At 37.8% G+C, this 22,168-nt stretch overlaps 1 protein-coding gene across 2 annotated transcripts in view; it reads left to right on the top strand.

Annotated features, from left to right (window-relative positions):
- LOC148956823 (transforming acidic coiled-coil-containing protein 3-like) overlaps window positions 1-22,168 on the top strand; it is an 85,617-nt gene continuing 63,449 nt past the window's right edge. For both annotated transcript variants that reach the window (XM_089096529.1, XM_089096526.1), the window contains exons 1-2: window positions 1-62; window positions 15,774-15,834. In XM_089096529.1, coding sequence (XP_088952655.1) covers window positions 15,796-15,834 — 39 coding nt within the window. In that variant the 5' untranslated portion in view covers window positions 1-62; window positions 15,774-15,795. The remainder of the gene's footprint in view (window positions 63-15,773; window positions 15,835-22,168) is intronic.

Here is a 22,168-nt window from a genome sequence, read left to right as displayed (position 1 = left end):
TGACTCTTAGCTTTGTGTGTGATTGGTGGGATATAGTTAAGAAATAAAAACACTGGAATAATGTAAGTTGCGCCCTAGAGGCATATAAGGTTTTTATAGAAAGCGTTGTCACAGAAACTTCAAAAAAGCTCATTTAATTGGAAATTGAAAGGGTTAGTGCCCTTTTTAATAGTCGAAAGTGAGTGGAGAGCAACTAACCCTCCTCTCATGCCTGCCATTTCCCCAAACACATCCAATCAATATTTTGAGATAGTTTTTTTTTCAACATAGCTAAAAATTCTGGAAATTATGTCTTTGAGGATGACAAACCCCAACAACCCCTCAGGGCAGGGATTATAAGTTATGCCCTGGGGGCATACAAGGTTCTTATACAAAGTTTTTTCGTAGAAACTTCAAAAAGGGCTTATTCGACTGGAAATTCAAAGGGCTAGTGACCTTTTTAATAGTCGAAACTGATTGGAGGGCAACTACCCCCCCCCCTCACTCCCACCATTTCCCAAAATGCATCCAATCAAAATTTTGAGATAGATATTTTGTTCAAGGTAGCTGAAAGTTCCGGAAATTATTCTTTGAGGATGACACTCCGCCTACAGCCCTCAGGGCAGGGGTTGTAAGTTATGCCCTGGGGGCATATAAGGTTCTTATACAAAGTGTTTTCGTAGAAACTTTAAAAAGGGCTTATTCGATTGGAAATTCAAAGGGCTAGTGGCCTTTTTAATGGTCGAAAGTTATTGGAGGGGAACTACCCCCCCCCCTCACGCCCACCATTTCCCAAAATACATCCAATAAAAATTTTGAGATAGATATTTTGTTCAACGTAGTTGAAAGGTCCGGAAATTATTCTTCGAGGATGACACTCCACCAACAGCCCTCAGGGCAAGGGTTGTAAGCTATGCCAAGGGGCATAAAGTTTTTATAGAAAGTGTTGTCGTAAAAACTTCAAAAAGAGCTCACTCGATTGGAAATTGAAAGTGCTAGTGTCCTTTTTAATACTTGAAAGTAACTGGAGGGCAACTAACCCCCTTCTTACGCCCACCATTTCCCCAAACCCATGCAATCAGAATTTGAGATACCTATTTTGTTCAACGTAGTTAAGGATTCTGGAAATTAGGTCTTTGAGGTTGATAGCCCCCTCAGAGCCGTCAGAGCAAGGGTTTTAAGTTATGCCCTGGGGCATATAAGGTTTTTATTGAAAGTCTTGTCGTAGACACTTCAAAAAAGCTCATTTAATTGGACATAGTAAGAGCTAGTACCCATTTTAATAGTCGAAAGTGAGCGGAGAGCAACTAACCCCCCTGTCACGCCCACCATTTCCCTAAACACATCCAATCAAAATTTTGAGATAGCCATTTTATTCAATGTTATTAAAAGTTCTGGAAATTATGTTTTTGAGGATGAAACCCTTCCCCTCCCCCCACAGCCTTCAAGGCAATGGCTGTAAGTTATTCCCCAGGGGAATATAAGTATTTTTTATCGAAAATGTTGTCGTAGAAACCTCAAAATGAGCTCATTTCATTCTAAATTGAAAGGGCTAGTGTCCTTTTTTATATACTAGGATAAACTAATTGGAGGGCAGCTAACCCCCCTCTCACGCCCGCCATTTCCCCAAACAAATCAGTATTTTGCTAGTGCCCTTTTTAATAGTCGGAATTTATTGGAGGGCAACTAAACCCCCTCTGACTCCCACCATTTCATATATACATTATATATATATATATATATATATATATATATATATATATATATATATATATATATATATATATATATATATATATATATATATATATATATATATATATATATATATATATATATATATATATATATATATATATATATATATATATATATATATATATATATATATATATATATATATATATATATATATATATATATATATATATATATATATATATATATATATATATATATATATATATATATATATATATATATATATATATATATATGTATATGTGTGTGTGTGTGTGTGTGTGTGTGTGTGTGTGTGTGTGTGTGTGTATATACACACACACACACACACACACACACACACACACATATATATATATATATATATATATATATATATATATATATATATATATATATATATATATATATATATATATACTCACTCACTCACTCACTCACTCTCATTATCTCACCTCTCTCTCTCTCTCTCTCTCTCTCACTCACTCACTCACTCACTCACTCTCACTCACTCACTCCATATATATATATATATATATATATATATATATATATATATATATATAACCCTTTGGACAACCCTTTGGACATTCTCCTTATTAAATAACTCCAAGGAGCTCTAATTTGAAATTCAAGTGAAATTCAGCTCCTATTTTTCAAAAACTTTTTTCGCACGTTTTACAAGTTAAAATTTAAGAAAGATTTAGAATCAAAGTTTTACAAATTCAGTGAATAAAAATCAAACATATTAGTATATTCTGATGCTATTTTATTATTTTCTTTCCAGTCAGACACACTTAAGAAGGTATCTGGCTATTTTGGTCCAAATAAGAAATTCAAAATTCTTGAGATGTCCCCAGAACTGTTCCAAAGGGTTTGTTATGCTCAATGCAAAATTAATTCCACCCCCTCGTCTTTCGAATCAAAGATAAGCAAAAAATGCAAGTATCAAAGGGAAAAACTTGATAAAATTCGACATTCCCAGACCTCTGGCACCCAGCAGCTGCGGCACCCAAGGCAGCTGACCTGGGACCGATCATAGCCGAGTGGTTGGTACGCTAGATTTCGAATTCTTTGTCAGAAGGGTGGGAATGGGGTTGGATTTTTGATTTGACTGGTTATTTGGTTTGGGAAGGGGGTCAGTGGCGTGAATCTCTTTGCCGTGCCAGAGACAACTCAGCTCTAAACAGGTACCAGGAGAAATCTCGGAAAGGTAAGAAGAAAGGGTGTGTGAAGACATAGGAGGGCTAGCCCCCGACACCCATTACACTTCCCGAATGAAGGGCATTGAAACAGAGATCAGCATTGCTGGCTTGGACTCTAAGTGTCTAGTACCGTATCTTTTTACTAGCTGACATGGTTGCCCCCCTATGACCGGCTCTTGATGTCCCAATAGTTTCCTATGTTTATTTGTCATTCGCTTTGCATGTCTTGTAGGTTTTCTTTTATTTGCTCCTTATGAACTCCTAGCTTTTATTTGCATCCCTCTGAGCCGTCCTTGCCGAGCGGTTAGCTCTCCGTACTTGAAATCCTGAGGTCAGGGGTTCGAGTCCCGATGTCGCCGGTTATTTGGTTTGGAACGGGGATCAATGGTGCCCTGTAATTCAGCCAGAGCAAACCCAGCTCTAAATGGGTACGTTGAGAAATCCGGGAGAAAAACATGGGAAGCGTCGGATTATTTGCCCCCAAATTCGTATTGCACTCCCGGCTGAAGGCATTGAATCAGGAGATCGGTACCTGCGCAACTTTTAATTGGGCAATAGGACTTTGAACAGAGAACTTTGACGATGTTCTCATCATTGTTTTTAGACCACAGCAGAATGATCTCTGATTCTCTGCCTGAGAATTAGAGTCAGATTTCTCTTAGGATCCTAAATTGTTCATAAGAATCTGCTGATGAAAGATTGCTTAGGATTGACATATCAAGGTCTTGGGAAAAGTCGCAAGAAGTGGCAACCCTGATTATTTCCTACTTAAAGGATTTTTCTGCGAGCCTTTAAGTGGAAAAATATAAAAATTTAAATGATTTTTCTTTTATCTGCAAAGTTTAGGATCATTTAATTTAGATAAAAAACAATCTATTCAATATTATGATCGTAGAAAGGCCCCTATGCAGGATATGAGCCCTTACCCCCCCCTAAACACCGATACTTTGTAATTTATTTCACATTGTTATGTATGCTTTTGCACAACTCACCTGCCTTTGGGGAAAGAGGTAAAATAGGAAAAACAGGTTTAAGAACTTAACTTTGTTACCAAAATGAGTCCTGCATCAGGGTTGCCATCTTTAGTGATTTATCGCTATTTCTATTAATTTTATATATTGCCTAAACAAAAAAAATCAATAAAACAGCAACTAAATTAATAGATTCTTGAAAAAAGTCACCGAATCAACCATAAAATCATTAAAATATAGTAATTTTTTCCTTGGTGGCAACAGAAGGAGTATTTTTTTTCCTTGGTGGTAACTAGACCCCGGCTCCGCACCGATAAGGTAAGACTGGCGACGGCAGGGTCAAAAATAGCAGCGGTGGCGTGCCGTCAGCACGCCGCCGATGATTTTTCCGCGCCGCTTCTGATGAGGCACCGGCGGCGTGCCGCCGGCGCGATCAGTATTGACCGCAAATATTAACGTTTTCATCAGTCTTTCTCAAATCCCAGCTTGAATTTACAAAAGATTTTGGCCTATTCACGAGTTAAAAACTTCGTCATTCGCTGGCTGGACGCTGGTCTTCTTCGTTATCTATCAAGAGAAATAGAAATCTGGTAGAAACGAAATTGCCGTGGCGTTTCAGAACACTTGCATAATAGTTGAAATAACAGATAATAGATTCGCCGTGGCATTCAATACGATCCAAGGATTCTAATTAAAAGGGAGTACACACAAATCGGTTCGGATCGGATTTTTATGCTGATTTCAAATATATAAATTTCATCAAGTTTCGTATTACCCATCAAAAGTTACGAGCCTCATAATATTTGCCTTATTTTGGAAAAAGCGGGAAAACATCCCCTAAAGTCAATGACTCTTTAAGAAAATCACACCATCAGATTCAGCGTACCAGATAACCCTATAGTAGAGATTTAAAGTTCCTAAATGCAAAAATGTGGAATTTTGTAAATATTTTTTCTGCCAGAATAAAGATCACGGACGCATTTTTATTTGTTTTTTTTCTTTCCAGGGGTGATGGTATCGACCCAGTGGTCCTGAAATATCTCGAGAGGGTTCATTCGAGCGAAAATCAAAAATTCTTGTACCCCTTTTGAGTGACCAAAAAATTGGAGGGCAACTCCAATTCAGCATAGTCTAAAAATCTAATAACTTTGTCTTTAGGTGGAAAATGACCCGCCACAGTACCCGGGGGAAAGGCTGCAAATTGTGAACTTTGCCTATTGTTTACATATAGTATTTGTTATTGGGAAGTATACAGCCATTGTTTTTTTGGGGGGTGGGTGGGTGGTGGTGGTGGGTGTGCTTGGGGTGGATTTCTAAGGGGGGAATCTTCCCTTGGGAGGGAAATTTCTGATGAACGAAAGTTCTAGGGGAAATGTTACACTGGGGGGCTTTGACAAAATTACTATACGAAATTCTTTTCAATTGTCATACATTCTCTTCGCCAAATTTTTTATATGGAGATGTTCCAGGGGGATTATCCGGGGATTTTTTCCTCGCGTTTTGTTTTCTGGGAAATAATTTCCACGGAAGGGGGCATTTCTGGAGTGATCGAGAAACCGATTAGAGATTAAAGTTTTATTCCAATGAAAAAATTCTAAGGAGAATTTTTCAGGGGGAATCGTTCACAAATAATTTTACAGAGAGGGGGAGGGGGAGATTCTCAGCGGGGAAGGAACTGTCTGAAGGGAATTTGATGGGTGGGGGTGCACTTTACATTGGATGAAATTTTCACAGAGGAGCTCCGTGAGAGGGAGGGTCATATTTCATAGAACGTGAACCAGATTTACCGGCATTATTTGAAAAACAAACAGAAATTATAACATATATGAAGGGTTGCCCCCTCCTCAATACCTCATTCTTTACGCTAAAGTTTGACTGTTTACTAAAATTGAAACACAGGGGCTGTTTAATTAGAATAGGAAGCTGCTTTAAAAGTGCTAACAGCTTTAGCGTAAACAGCAAGGTATTGAGGAGGGGCGACCCTTCATATCCGGAATATATCTGCCAAAACTAAATATGCTAATTGTGTTTCAATTTTTTCTGCACGGTGAGCAAAAATCGAACCTGTATTAGTTGAAAAACGTTCAGAAATTAAATAAATAACAAGTTTTTTTTAACTGAAGTTAGGAGCGACATTAAAACTTAAAATTAAAGGCAATTATTCCTTACATGAAAGGGGTTGTCCCGTCCTCAACGCCTTGCTCTTTACGCTAAAATTTGACTCTTTGTCACATCTAGTTTTTAAATAATAAATAAACTTTAGCGTAAAGAGCGAGGTGTTGAGGAGGGGACAGCCCCTTTCATATACGGAGTAATTGCTGTTCGTCTTAAGTTTTAATGTCACTCCTTACCTTCAGTTAAAAAAACTTGTCAACATATGAAGAACCGTGAGTATTGCATTTGTATCTGTCTGGTTTATAGGCTATGCTAAGAAACACAAGAGACGAAAATTAACGAACAAGATAGTAGTGAAGAATTATGGTATACAAAGCAATGTTTGGTAGGTATAGCTATTAGTGATAAATCAGTGGGGGTGGCACCGTGATTGGGTGATTTTCGGGGATTCTGGAAACCAAATTTTTTTTTGGGGTGACAAAAATTTTCGAGGAAATCTCCAAATTCGGGGATAGTGCAAGCCTTGCTTGATTTCTAATCAGGAAAATCGAAACACTTAACCACTCGAGAAAAGAAAAGCTCCGACTTTGTGGTTGACGCAATAAAGAATTGCCGCAAAATTAATTCAAAGTCAACCTAACGCCACCACCTCTGCTGGTGGCGGTGCAAGTACAGCGCGCCGGTGGCGTTGCATGACTTCGGCTGCGGTCAACCGTGTCTCGTGTTGGCGGCGTTCGGTCGATGCGCCGGCGTGGCGCCAGGGTCTAGTGGCAACCCTTTCCTGCATACGAAACCGATTACTGAACAAGAAACTTTAACCTTTCTGAAAATGTAAACTTGAATTCAACAGATCGTGCAGTTTTAGCGAATTATTTTTTGTTTCTTGATCAGGCGCGACCACATGTGTGGGGAGGTAAGAATTTTCGCACCCCCCATACTCAAGATCTCGTGATTGTTTCTTTAATTCCCATTTTTGTTTCATGCACATTTTGTTTGGCATAAAAATGTGCCAAAAATTGGCACATTTTTGGATTTATTGACCCCTCTAAACGTTACTCACCACCAAAACCCCTTTTTTGTGTACTTTTAGCAAAAGCGGCACGCAGAAAAGTTATAGTGCCCTTTTTAAGAGTCAAAGTGATTTGAAATCAAACAGCCCCTCCCTCCACGCCCAGCATTTGTCTTAACACTTCCATTCAAAATTTGCAGATAATAATTTTGTTTATCGTAGTCGAAGGTTTCGAAAATTATGTCTGTGGGGAAGACCACCCCCTTCTCCCCTACAGCTCTGAGGGAAAGGGTTGTAAGTTATGCCCTTGGGGCATATAAAGTTCTTATAAAACGTGTGGTCCTATATCCATTGGAGGAGACTCATTGGATTGGTAATCATACGTTCTAATGCCCTTTTTAAGAGTCAAAGTAATCAGAGCACAGCTACCCCCCCCCCCTCACACACACACACAAACACGTCTTGTTTTCCTGAGATGTATCCAATAAATATTTTGAGACAATCATTTTATTTAAAATAGTCCAAATATCATATAACAAGGCTTTTTAGGTTGATACAAACCACCGGATCCTAAAGGCGAGGGCTGTAAGTTATGCCCCTTTGGCATTTAAGTTAACCAATTTCAAATTAAATAAGCCCCATCTGATGTTTTTACGACTACCCATTCCATAAAAACCTTATATGCCCTCTAAAACAACCTACAACTCTATCACCAGGGCGCTGGGGGATTGTGTCATCCCTAAAGGCATTATTATATGTTCTTTGAACTATTTTGAAAATTCTTATAATATCAATCAGATGCATTTGGTGAAAGGAGGGGTTGTAGAAGCAGGTGGTGGGCTAAATGCCGTCCATCACTTTTGACGCTTTTATGATATTTGGACTATTTCGAATAGAATGGCTATCTTAAAATTTCTATTGGATGCATTTCGGGACAATACGACGTGTGTGAGGGGGGGGGTTAGCTGCCCTCCGATCACTTTGACTCTTAAAAAGAGCACTAAAGCATCTGATTACCAATCCAATGAGCCCCCCTCCGAAGTTTGTACGACCACGCTTTCTATAAAAACCTTATATGCTCCTACGGCATAACTTGCAAACCTTGCCCTGAGGTCTGGGGGGGGGATTTGTTATCCTCAAAGACATAATTTCCAGACCTTTCAAACACGTTGAACAAAATCGGTATATTAAAATATTGATTGAAAGTGTTTGGGGAAATGATGGGCGTTGGGACGGGGGGGTGGGTCATTTGCCCTCTGACCACTTTCAAGTAATAAAAAAACGCACTAGTCCTAATGGCGTCATTTAATTCTGAACTAAGGGGGGGGGGGATAAGCAACCTCTGTGGGCCCCCTAAATTGGTCGGCTCACAGTTGTTGAAGAGCAATATTTCTTCACAGTTTTTATCATAGGCCTCTCCCAAAATCGGCTAATAATAGTAAGAAGCAATTTAAAAGTGTTTAACGAATACAGAAGGAGCTTAAGTTGGAAATTAATTTACACTTTTATTGTAACACTGAGAACCGACTAGGTCTCATTTTTCGAAAAATACTTTCTAACTTTGTATTTTATATAGTTTGATTTTATAATAATTGTAAATATTTAAATATATTATCTAGCCATAGGATTGAACTCCATCAATTTCCTAAGAGCCTTGTCGCTAAATATCAACGTCAGATATCTCATATCTCTCATTACCGATCTATTCTAGTATGCCCATCTTGTAGTGGACGATTACACCAGCTGAAGAACAGTTATGCCAGCGGCATAACTGTTGCATAACTAGTGGCATAGCACTGCTATTCTTGATAAAAGCAGTACAGCTCTGGAAGAGTGGCGAAAAAAGATGCCATTCATCCCAAGTTCTGAATGGAATCATCCTAAACAAGGTTGAGCCTATGAGGATGGCAGTTAATGTAAATTGCACGCGGTGCAATTGATGCAATACGCGCTTACCCACCTGAAAATTGACCCCTCATGACACTGCCCTGGTATTTTCAAATAAAAATGTAAATTAACAACAAATTTCAAACTCCCTCTGGATGTTCAACAGTAAATTCTTCTCCCCAATCGTAAATTTTCTTGGACTGACATCTTTTGATAGGTTTGAGTTTTTCTTTCAATGCTCAGGTTGTTCTTGTATAGTTCTTATTTGTTAAGTTTTTCTTGTTTTATTACCTTTTTACAATTTCGGTCAAGCTAAGCTACCCCCCCCCCCTGCTAATAAAACCTTCCGTTTGTGAAGTCAAAATATTGGGTCTTTGATTGTTGGTGCAATTTCTTTTTAACTGTCTTATTAACAAATCTTTTCCTTTCATTATTCTTCAAGATCTTTATCGATTGTTTGAATTGTCTTTTAATACAATATATTTTTCTTGTTTTTCTTAAATTTCCTGAAATCTAATAAAAATTACTGGTCGGAAATTCCCACTTTGATCTTTTCAAAATCCAAGAAGCTAAGTTTCAAGACAATTTGAGAAACAAAATTCATGAAATAACCATTTTGAATAAATTTAAGATGTTGACTGGAGGCAAAGAAGAAAAGCGTAAGAAAATTTCAAAATCCCATACGGTCTGGCTTCTATTAACAATTAAATAAAAAAAATAGGTTCTACTAACTGAAAGTAAGGAATGACATTAAAACTTAAAACAAACCGAAATTATTCCGTACATGAAAGGGGCTGTCCCCTTCTCAACGCCCTGCTCTTTACGCTAAAATTATTGTTTTAAAAAGTAGAGTTATGACAAAAAGTCAAACTTTAGCGTAAAGAGCGCGGCGTTGAGGAGGGGTCAGCCCTTTCATATACGGAATAATTTCTGTTCGTTTTAAGTTTTAATGTCGCTCCTTACTTTCAGTTAAAAAAAAACTTGTTTTTTTATTTAATTTTTGAACGTATTGAATTAATAAAGGTTTTGAATTTGGCTCACCGTTCATGAATAATTAAAATGAAATTTATATATTAATTTTACCTTTTTTTAAACTAATAATAACCTTAACATAACATAAGGTTGATTTTTGTTTCAGTTATTTAAGAATGATTTCTGAATCAAAAAGGCTGTTTAATTAGAATAAAAACCTCTTTTAAACGTTGAAAAAATTTTAGCGTAAGAGCGAGGTATTGAGGAGAGGCAACCCCCCCTAAATGCGCAATAACTTCTGTTCTTTTTAAGTTTTAAAGTTGCTCCTTACTTTCAGCTGAAAAAACTTTTTTTTATTTAATTTCTGATTGTTTTTTAAATAATGCCGGGAAATCAAGCGCCTCCTTCATGAAAATTCTCTTCCCCCATGAAAAATTTCTCCCTGGAAAGATCCTCCCACACAACTTCCACCCCGACCCCCCCCCCCCATCAGAAAAAAATCCCCCCAAAAAAGTCTGTATGCTTCCCAATAACCAATACTATATGTAAACAATGGGCAAAGCTCATAACTTGCAGCCCTTTTAACCGGGGACTGTGGGGGATTAAGTCGTCCAAAGACATAGTTATTATATTTTTCTACTATGCTGAACAAAACGGTTATCTGATAATTTTGATACAGTGACTTCTGGAAAAATGAGCGTGGGAGGGGAACTAGTTTCCCCCTAAATTTTTTGGTAACTTAAAAAGGGTGCTTAAACTTTTAATTTTTTTTGGAATGAGCCCTCTCGCGACATTCTAGGACCACTGAGTCGATACTATCACCCCTGGGAAAAACAAACAACAAAAAACAAATAAACACGTATCCATGATCTTCCGGAAAAAGAAATAGAAAATTGCACATTTTTGAAGTTATCTGATACGCTGAATATGATGGTGTGATTTTCATTAAGATTCCATTACTTTTAGGGGGTGTTTCCCCCTTTTTTCTAAAATAAAACATATTTTCTCATGCTCTTAACTTTTGATGGTTAAAATTCAACTTCATTAATCTTATATATTTAGAATCAGCATAAAAATAAAATTCTTTTTATATATCTGTTGGTATCAAAATTCCTTTTTTTAAGAGTTTCGGTTATTACTGAGCCGGGTTGCTCCTTACTTACAGTTCATTACCACAAACTGTTTGATAATACGTCTATGGTTACTAGGAACGCAAAAAGTCCACCGTTGTACACAATAGTGTTTTACTTACCGAGTCCAGAAACAGAGCAGACCTGAGTCACACGCGACCCAGAAAACTGTCAGAACAGATTCGTAAACAGTCTCAAAGAAATACAGAGTACATAATAGGCTACATATATATGGAGGGGATCATTGCTCAAGAATCACGTAACCGACATGCATATTAAAATAAGGATCCTGGTCCCAATTACTTTATTGAAATGAAAGCATGTCACCGTGGCTGCAACAACAAAGCAATAAAAATATGTAGTGGTACGTGAAAATAGAATAATAAAAAATGTTCTTGGGAATGAAGCCCACTATATACTGTTGTGAAGTACATCTATATTAGAAACGGATTTGTTTTAATTGAGAACATTTTTTTATGTAATTTTCATTTTTCAAACTTCAAATAAAATCGACAGAAATTGTGACAACTGATTTGGGGCCCCTCCTAAAATCAGGGTGGGGCTATAGCCCCAGACAGCACCCCCCCCCCTAAATGACAACCCTGACTAGTCCTCTCAATTTCCAATCGAATGAACCCTTTTTGAAGCTTCTACGACAAAACTTTCTATAAAAACTATATATGCCGTCCCCAATGGCATTACTTATGACCCTTGTCCTGAACGCTATGGAGGGGTGTCATCCCCAAAGGCCTTTCATCTGCGTTGAAAAAAATGGCTATATCAAAATATTGATCGGAAATATTTTGGGAAATGATGGGTGTGTGGGGGAAGTGATTCTCCCTCCTGTTACCTTAGACTATTAAAAAGGAAAATAGCCCTCTCAATTTCCGATTGAATGAGCCCTTTTTGAAGTTTTTTACGACAACGCTTTCTATGAAAAACCTTGTATGCTCCCAGGGCATAACTTACAGCCATAGCCCTGAGGGCTGTGGGGGGAGTGTTGTCATACTAAAAGATGTAATTTCCTGGCCCTTCAACTACGTTCAGCAAAATGGGTATATTAAGATATTGATCGGAAGTGTTTGGGGAAATAATGGGCGTGGAGGAGGATGACACTCAGCCTCCAGTCACTTTTGACTATTAATAAGAGCACTAGGCCTCTCACTTCCCAATTCAATTAGCCTTTTTTGAAGTTTCTACGACATTCTTTCTATAAAAGCCTTATATGCCCTTAAGGCATAACTTAAAATCTTAGCCCTGGGGGTTTTTAGGGGTTTGTCATCCTCAAAGAGATAATTTCTAGACCTTTCAACTACGTTGAACAAAATGGCTATTTTAAAATTTTCATTGGATGTGTTCGGGAGAATGGAGGGCGTCAGAGGGGGGTTAGTTACTCTCCAATACCTTTCGACATTAAAAAGGGCACTAGCCCTTTCAATTTCAAATCGAATCAGCCCTTTTGAAGTTTCTACGACAATGTTTTCCATAAAAACCTTATATGCCTCCAGGGAATAACTTACAACCCTTCCCATGAGGGTGGTGGAGGAGTTTCATCCTCAAAGACATAATTTCCGGAAGAAAATTGCTATCTTAAAATTTTAATTGGACGTATTTGGGGAAATAGGGCACTAGTCCTTTCAGTTTCTAATCGAATGAGCCCTTTTTGAAATTCCTACGACAACACTTTCTATAAAAACCTTATATCCCCCCAGGGCATAACTTATGACCCTTGCCCTGAGGGCTGTGGGGGTGGGTGACATCCTAAAAGACCTAATTTCCAGACTGTTCAACTACGTTGAACCAAACCGTTATCTCAAAATTTTGATTGGATGTGTTTGGGGAAATCGTGGGCGTGAGAGGGGGGGTCAGTTGCCCTCTTGACTTTCGACTGTTAAAAGGGGCACTAGCCCTTTCAATTTCAAATTGAATGAGCCCCTTTTGAGGTTTCTACGACAACGCTTTCTGTAAAACCTTATATGCCCCCAGGGCATAACTTACAACCCTTGTCCCGAGGGGCAGGGTCGTCATGTATAGGGGGGGGACAAGTCCCCCCAGTGTTTTTGGTAACTCGGTAAAAAAAAATAATTCGGTAAAATCGTTGCACCGTTAAAATTCTTTGCTCGGTTTAATAAAGATCACGAAAATACTGACATGTCATCTACAGAAAATTTCGAACTTGGTCGGTAAACGCAGAAGTTTTAACTCCTGTGGTGATTTTATAGATGGTGCCACAACTTTCCATTTGGTTAAACAAACAATTTTAAAATAGTGACATGATATGTACCGAAATCTAAATCTCGGTTGGTAAATGCAGCGTTTTTACCGACTCGTGCGGCGTTTTTACGTATTGTGTTTAAAACGCAAATTATGCTAATAATTGACAAAAAAGTCGGTAAGAACGACCAGCCAGTCGGTAAAATTTCTTGCTACCTCCAAACATTTTGGCTAGCAGCAATACTGCTGAGGGTTTGGGGGCTGTCATCCTCAAAGACCTAATTTCCAGAACTTTCAACTATGTTGAAAAAAATGGCCATCTCAAAATTCTGAGTGGATGTGTTTGGGGAAATGGTGGGCGTGAGAGGGGTGTTAGGTGCCCTCCAGTCGATTTTGACTATTAAAAAAGGAAATATCCCTTTCAATTTCCAATTAAAGCCCTTTTTGAAGTTTTGACAACAACGCTTTCTATAAAAACCTTATATGCCCCAGGGAATAACTTACAACCCTTGCCCTGGGGGTTTTGGGGGGAGTGTTATCCTCAAAGACATAATTTCCAGACTTTTCAACTATGCTGAAAAAAATGCCTATCTCAAAATTTTTATTGGATGCGTTTGGGGAAATGGTGGGCCTGAGAGGTGGGTTATTGTCCCTTTAATAACTTTCGACTATTAAAAACCCTAGTTATTTCAATTTCCAATTGAATGTGCCCTTTTTGAAGTTTCTATGATAAAGCTTTCTATAAACTCCTTATATGACCCCAGGCCGTAACTTACAACGCTTGCCCTAAGGGCTGTGAGGGGCTTGTCATCCGCAAAGACTTAATTTCCGGAACTTTCAACTACGTTGAAAAAAGGGCTATCTCAAAACTCTCATTGGATGTGCTTGGAGAAATAGTGCAGTGGCTGATATAGGGGAGGGGTTAGGGGGCACCCCCCTCCTTCCCCATAACGTAGTCTGAAGTAGTGTAATTTACTTAATTAACGCAAGTTTGTGTTAATTAAATTTGCTCCTAACGCAAGTTTATCGGATCAACCTATTTTGCACCCCCCTTAAAAGAATCCTGGACCCACCCTTGAAACGGTGGGTGTGAGAGGGGGGTTAGTTACCCTCCAATCACTTTGGACTATTAAAAAGGGCACTAGTCCTTTCAGTTTCCAATTAAATGAGCCCTTTTTGAAGTTTCTACGACAACGTTTTCAATAAAAAGCCTTACATGCCCCCCAGAGTATAACTTACAATCCTTACATTGAGGGCTATGAGGGGAGTGTCGTCCTCAAAGACATAATTTTCGGAACTTTCAACTTCGTTGAAAAAAATGGCTATCTCAAAATTTTGATTGGATGTGTTTGGGGGAAAGGCGGGCGTGAGACGCTTTCTATAAAAAAAACTTAAATGCCCAAAGGCGTAACTTACAACCCTTGCCCTGAGGGCTATGTGTGTGTGGGGGGGGGTTTGTGATCCTTAAATACTTAATTTCCAGAACCTTCAACTACGTTGAACGAAATGGCTATCTCAAAATTTTGATTGGATGTGTTTGGGGAAGTGGTCGGCAGGGGGGGGGGTGTTAGTTTCCCTCTAATCACTTTCGACTATCTAAAAGGGTACAAGCCCTTACAATTTCCAATCGAATGAATCATTTTTGAAGTTTCTACGGCAACTCCTTCAATACGAAGTGCCCTCGTCTAAAGAACCAAAAATAGCACATCGTGCCAACATCGTTCTTTACTTAGGCAGCGTCATTGCGCTGCCTCTGATGTTCGGTAATCCTTTTTTAATCTTTCGGTAAATATGTAGAAATATCTTGAAGCTTAAATGAAGAGACAAGGGCTGGGCGAAGGGCTGAGCGAAGGGCAAAGGGTTATCCAGGTTTTTTTTGTTGGGGAGTTATTTCTTTTAAGAGGGGGGGGGGAGGTACAAAACGTATCAAAAATTTCTTTATATTTTATTACTATTTTATGGGTTAGACAAAAATTCGGGGGGGGGGGGAGGGGTTTCAAATTCGGTAACCTCTTTAGACCCCTTAAACACTGATCATCCTCAATAAGTATATTTTTTGCGTACTTATTTACGTGTTGCTTTTACTAACTACTTACATGTAAAACAATGCAAGAAGATTTAATTTATCTTCCAGAGGAGGATTTCCAGAAGAGAATTTTTGTTCTGTGGGTCAGCAAAATTGTAGTATCGTCTATTTTATCAAAAGTCTAATTTGTTTTCCATTTAGTAAGTATTTGGCGTGTCTTGAAACTTAAAAGAAGAGGAAAAGGCTGGGCGAGGTGGGCGAAAGGCAAGGGTGTATCCAGGATTTTTGACGGGGGATTTTTTTTTGTGGGGGGGGGGATGGGTACAAAGAACCTTACAAACGTACCAAAAATTCATTTATATGCATTTTGTTTTTACGGTTGTAAAATAATGCCAGATGGGAGGGTTTAAACTTGGCGCTCCGCTCCTGGATATGGCCATGGCGAGGGGAGGCATCATCTCTCCAATGTATTTTAGTCATAATGATATCTGCCATTTTATACTTAATATTTTATTTCCTTTCTAGCACTTCCAGAAAATTTCTCGAGATGGAAAATTTTAAAGAACCTACAAATGAACCGAAAAACGTAAGTTGTTTTTATTATGTTTATTGTTTCTCCATTTGTTTGTCTCCTCTGTTTCTCCTCTTGTTTCTCCGATTCTGACAGCTTAAGGTCTTACGTTTGACGCGATATAGCAGTCAAGATCACGACCTTTATTTTCTTTGTGGATAGAAGGGTAAGGGGAAGGCGGGGGGGGGCAAGTCCCACCACAAAATTTTTCTGTTGGGGTGGATTTTTTGCATAAGCTGTTTTTCCCAGAAACTTTTAATTTAGCCTAACATAAGAAAATATATCCTTTACATTTTTGGTCCTTCACAATAGCAACCAGAACTGTCCCCTTCCTTCTTAGTAGCAATTTAGCAGGGGTCGGGCCCAATAAGCTCCATGATCATCATAACGACCGGAGAATACTATATTTAATGACTCTTTTCTATTTCTTATATTCTTTTATTCTTATATTTCTTATATTTCGTGTATTTTTGAGGCATTATGTGTACCGTGGACTATCCAACCTTATTGATATTGACAGAAAGCAATAAAATAGTAATATTATAAAACTCTGAAAGTAAGCATTTTCTAGAATTAAATAAAAAACTTTTTTTGTTTGATTGATTTGTTAAAACACATGTTCATGCTTATATAATCAGTGATCCAGGGACCGTTATCTTTCAAGGGGTGCGGACTCACATTCACCGCAGTTGGTTTGAGGGTGGATTCTAGGGTAATCGGGGTTGCTGTGAACAAAAATCGGGGCGCACAAGTTCGCACGCGTGTAGAACATGGTAATTTTAACCTATAAATTCAAATTTGGCCTATAATGACGTCATACTGCTCTTGATTTTTTTAACATGGAAAAATAACTGAAAACTTTATAAACTTGACATTTTCTAAATTCTAAGAACAATTACTTTCACCTGGTATTTTTAGTTTTTCCCCGCAACCTTTATTTTTGTAGTTAACCCCTATTTAATTTCGAAAACAAGGTTTTATAATATACTTTTTCTTAGTTTTTTCGGTTTTTCTGCAATTTTTGCCTGCATAAATATATTTTTTTATACCTTATTTGAATTTTACTCGTCATTAAAAGTCAAACCATAAGCCTCTTTTCGAAAAAATTCTTAATTCTTGAGCAACCATTTATTTTTTCTAAATAATGTCATGGCCTTCAGAAATTAGCCTACAATGATAAATTTATTTTTTATTTTTTTAGCTATTAAAAAAATTGAAAACGAATCAAACTGTACATCATTCAAACCTTCAGAATATCTTATAAACGCTGTTAATGAAAACAAAATCGAGACTTGAATCTGTAAGAATATATAAGCGTTTGAACAAGAAAATACCCCCCCCCCCCTCCAAAAAAGAGTATTTTCTGAATAATAGTGTTTTACTTGAAATATTTTCAACACAACCTATAATTTTTATCCCACCAAACGATAGATCGCTCTTTTCTGAATCAAATCATCTCTTTTCATTCTATACAACTAATATTTTTAACCAGGAAAAAAAACTACTACTACTGCTGTATTAGATACGATCTGGCTTAAGAAGGCTCACATACGAGCCTCAATCTGGCAAAGGTGTGTGAACGTATGTTGCAGAGGTGCCTAATGCAGAATTAAGATAATTTTTTCTTTAATACTAAGCCTAGCAGAGGCCACGAATCCAATCGGTTAGATTGGGTCAAAGGCCAATGAGTTGTAAATGGTAATTGTCATGATCAGCTGAAAGTAAGGTTTAGACGACTGCATTAGCAGTTTAATATCAAAACAAATAAAAAAATCAAATAGTTAAAACTAAACATGAAACGGTGGATCAAATCTCTTTTTCTTCTTCATCTTCGTCTTCGGACTCGTTATAATATAAATCGGAAAGTAGGTATTTTTGGGGGTTAGCTCCACACTTGCATGTGCTGTCACAGAAACCTATTTTAGAGCATTTGCAGTGCGAGCTGCGCCTCGTCTGGTGACAGTTGCAAAAAGAAAACGATGCTAGCCCATCATCGCAAAAACTAGGTCTGGCTTTAGTTCCTGATCTTCAAATCTCCAGCCCATATCGGCAGCCTGAGGTAAATGAATACGGGGCTTGTGGCTTTGGATCCAAAATCAGTGACTGGAACATGCACGTTTTAGAATGAAGCAGAAACGAGATGTCAATTGGTGGTAAACGCTGCAAATCCTCCAATCTTAGGTACAAATGTGCTCAAAGGTCATTCAGACTACTGAAGTTAGTCGGACTTCTGCCATACACTGTAACTACAAGCTGCTTACAAACGTTGACTAAACCATCACTTTGCACAGAAGATGGCTTCTCTGCAAGGGCTCAAACTTCATCACCTAAAGACCCCAACAAAGTTTCCAAAGACTTCGCAGCTCGAAAAAAGCGGTCCTTCCCAATTCTATACCGAAAGCTTGTGATCTCAGATCCACTCAAGCTGTGGACAAGCGGCAAAGCGTTGCAAACTGTTACTCCTAGTTTGTGTGCTGCCGTATGAATAGGTATGCAGTAGGACAAAAATTTAACCCAGAGCTGCTTGAGGCCAAGACTAGCAAGATACTGGAAGTAGTATGCAGCTAGTAAGACAATATCAGTATCGTTGGCTTGTATAATCACAAGTGTTCTCTTTCGTCTTGCGGCAACTGCTGTGTGGTATAACATCCTAGTGTCTGCTTCCTCATGGCCAGACGAGAGATCATCATCAACGGACCTTCCGTGGGGTGAAACGGTAACAGCTCTATGTCGACTCTCGAAACCTCCAGCGAGATGAACCATCAGACGGGTTTAAATTTTGCACTCCCAGACCTCGAAAAGAACTTTCAAGAGTTGACCTTTGGCTGAGTAAATACTGAGAATCCCATCCGAGAGTGTTGCAACTTTGCTAGAGGAAGTGAAGGGGCTGGAAATATTTCCTCTGGGAACTCCTCTCCTTTCTCAACAGCCAGATGTTTCTCTGAGGTTGAACGAGTAGTCATCATGGGTTCTATCATCACTAAGATCGTCATACCTGTCACCAATTGAATGGATAGACTGATAAGCTTCGGGTATGTTCCTAAGAATCCCATTGTAGACTCTTGTTCCAAAATCTACTAGCGTCTCATTTTGTTCTGGTCGATAACACTCATGACATCAACTATATAATCAGATCGAGGAGAGTCTTCAAAAAGCGTATGTGAAATCATTTTTGGCCATGACTGCAAGCCAGACTGTTGCAGAATGTAGTTCAAGGCTGTTGACTTTGTACCAGTATTTTGTATAGTATTTCACCAGTATTTTACCAGTACTTCAGCAGCTCACAGAGGGATGCAGTTTGTGTTGAATTTGCAAGATGCAGAGCTCATTTAAGCAGCTCAGTTTCTCCAAAATCTTTTTTGTGGCCTTTATGCCAACTTTTATTTTCGTGGATGTCCCTTCGAGATATGAGCTCATGGCCCCGAAGCCAATGCTTTGGAAGTTCAGCAGAATATTTGCTACGGCTTCTGGAGCTCTGTCCCCTGTCATAAGGTTGTGGAGGTCTGTTCTCTTCGTCTTGAATGGGTTTCCGAGCAACTCTGAGTCCATAACCTGATTTCTGCCTTTTATTGTCAGATTCGTAAACGCAGTGGTATCTTCTTGATGCTTTATTGCCTCGTCATCCATATTAAGGTTTGCTTTTATCGTTTTGATGACTGCTGCAAGAAAGGGGAGAGAAGCCAGATATCGATCCCTGGCATTTTCATTCGTTGTCACACCAACCATACCAGAAACTTTTCGATGACATTTGATGTCCAGAATCACGAGCGACTCTAAAGCCAGATCAAATGCAATGCTGAAAAACGGCTTGGTTGTTTTCCTAACAACAAAGTTGCCATTTACAAACTCTCTGTGAACTTCTGGCGCTTTTTCAGGCAGGCGTAGCATCTCTTTTAAGGTATTTAAGCGCAGCTGTGGCGTATTTATGGTTTCCAGATGCGAAGAAAATCCGAATCATTTCTTTTGTGGTTTTTAAGTGTGATCCCCAGCCCACAGCTTTTTCAGCATAAAGATAGTCTTTTCCGGTACGTATAAGATCTAAATAGTTGATTCAGAGGCCTTGATTCCTTATAGTAGATCTGGACTCGTTGTACTTCGAGAAAAGCGGAGCAATGCTATCCTCCTATCAGTTTAAATGCTTCACAACTAGTTGTACCAACATGGTGTACTTCACGCAAGACAACTGACACCCCCTAAAATCGTTGTTGGGAATTCTTACCTTTAACTAAATCAGATAGATGTTTGTTACCACAAAATCTTTGATAATTGTAGCTAAGCATACACCTCTCAGCTTGAAGCTGCAAATTTGCTTCAATATAATTTTATCAAGATCTAGTATGTTTTTCATCAAAGTATCAGCTTATGCTTGAAGCAAATTTTGGTTTTTATTTAAACCATTAAATCAGCTGATGCTCTGATTTTATATCAAGGTTTCGATAAAATTCTAACCCCAGAATTTGTTTTCTTTTGCAGAGAAAACTTTTCTTTTTGAAACCAACCCTCATTTGCCAAACGAACCAACCCTGTTAATTTAACAGTATACTTGAGTAATGGCACCCAATTAAGCACAGTGCTAAGACACAATGTTTAAATGGGCTGAATTACTCAGGCAATGGATTATAAATGGGCTGACAGTTGTAAAATGCCATTAATAATTCACCATAGAGCTAATTTTTCCATTGAAGCTAATTTCCAGCTTCAATGGATTTGAATTATCTATTGCAAACTTGTTTGCATAATAGTTGTTAAACCAACATGTCTTCTAAATTCGGGCCCATGAAAACTACTCTGGGAAGATCACCTGGGCTACAAAAACAATATAAAAAAAAACTGAATTTAATCCTGACTAAAATTAAGAAAAAAGAACGGCTTGAGGAGTATAAAACACAAATAAAAGCAAAGTGATCTTTGCAGTGAAGCAGGCGGGTTTTGTAAAATCTGGGCCCTTGCCTCCCCCAGAATTGCAATATGTTTACTAGTTTTCTTGTGATTACTCCCACTTTCTGTGCAATTCAGTATATTGTTAGTGTTTTCCTTAAAAATAGTGCCTATCCCCCTCCCCATGAAAAAATTTTTCACAAATACAATTACAGTTTAGAACGTGAGTAATGAAGATTTTAGTAGAGCTATTTTGCCCTTAGTATTAACAAATTCCAGATCGCTTCTCAAGACCAGAGCATAATTTGCGCTTTACTGAAAAAAAATGACCGTGGATTGTCAGTTTAATTGACATATACTGATATGTATTCCTTTAAGTTTTGATAATTATTTATTTATGAAGTAAAAAATTGAAAACATTTAAAACGTATTTTGTTTTCAGTAAAGCGCAAATTTTATTCTGGTCTTTTATGTTATGATCTGGTCTTTTGCCCTGATGGAAACCGAGCAGAAGTCTTGTCGGTTTGTCGAATTATCAGTTTTGTTTTTTGTTTTAGTCAGTTTGTTTTTTTCTCTTGTTTGGTTTTGTCTTTTCTTATTTTTGTTTCTTTTATTCTTCGTTTTTCGTCTTTCTTCATCTATAGCCAGTGTGGTCTTAGGACAAATTTAGTTTCACGAGCGTTATTTTGTATTTCATATAGCAATTAAAAAAAATTTTCCGCAAAAAAAGTTTTTCAAAGAAAAGTAAAGAAGTCCATTAAACCAAAAAGGAGTAAAAATCAAATAATCTACCAAGCGGGAAACTACCAAAAATCAGCATCGATTAGTAAGTGAAAACCCAAAACGAGCAGAAATTAACATGAGTAGGACTCAAAACCCCCCTATGCCTTCCCAAGGCCTGAACATAATTTGCACTCTACTGAAAAACACAAATGAACGTGCATTGTCAATTTAATATACATAGCTCGTATGCTGATATTTATTAATCAAAATGTTAATATGATTTGATTTATTAAAGTTATTAAAGTAAAAACATTATTTGATTTATTAAAGTTATAAAAGTTAAAACATTTATATTTTTTTTCAGTAAAGTGCAAATTATGTTTTGGCCTTTGGAAGACATATGGGTTTTGAGCCCTTCTAATGTTAATTTCTGCTCGTTTAGAGCTTGACTCGGTTATTTATTGTAATTTCTGTTCGTTTTGGGTTTCATTTATTTATGGATGCTGATTTGATGTAGTTTCACGCATAGTAGATTATTTGATTTTATTTTTGCTTAATTTTGGTTTAATGGAGTTTTTTACCTTTCTTTGACAAACTTATTTTGTGGGAAAAGTTTTTTTTTTATTAATTTCTGTTCGTTTTATATTGACATAGTCTTTTCAAGGAAAAAGAAAATAATAGTTTAAATCTTTTCGTTTTGTTTAGACTTTATAGTTTGGCCTGCTATATGTAAGCTGGAGAAAATTTT

Source organism: Artemia sp. Qi Xiang Cuo, chromosome 1 (genome assembly GCF_049724085.1).
Source record: "Artemia sp. Qi Xiang Cuo chromosome 1, ASM4972408v1, whole genome shotgun sequence".
NCBI classification, from domain to species: Eukaryota; Metazoa; Arthropoda; class Branchiopoda; order Anostraca; family Artemiidae; genus Artemia; species Artemia sp. Qi Xiang Cuo.
Note: the sequence above shows the minus strand (reverse complement) of the source record. Positions and strands in the feature narration are given on the sequence as shown.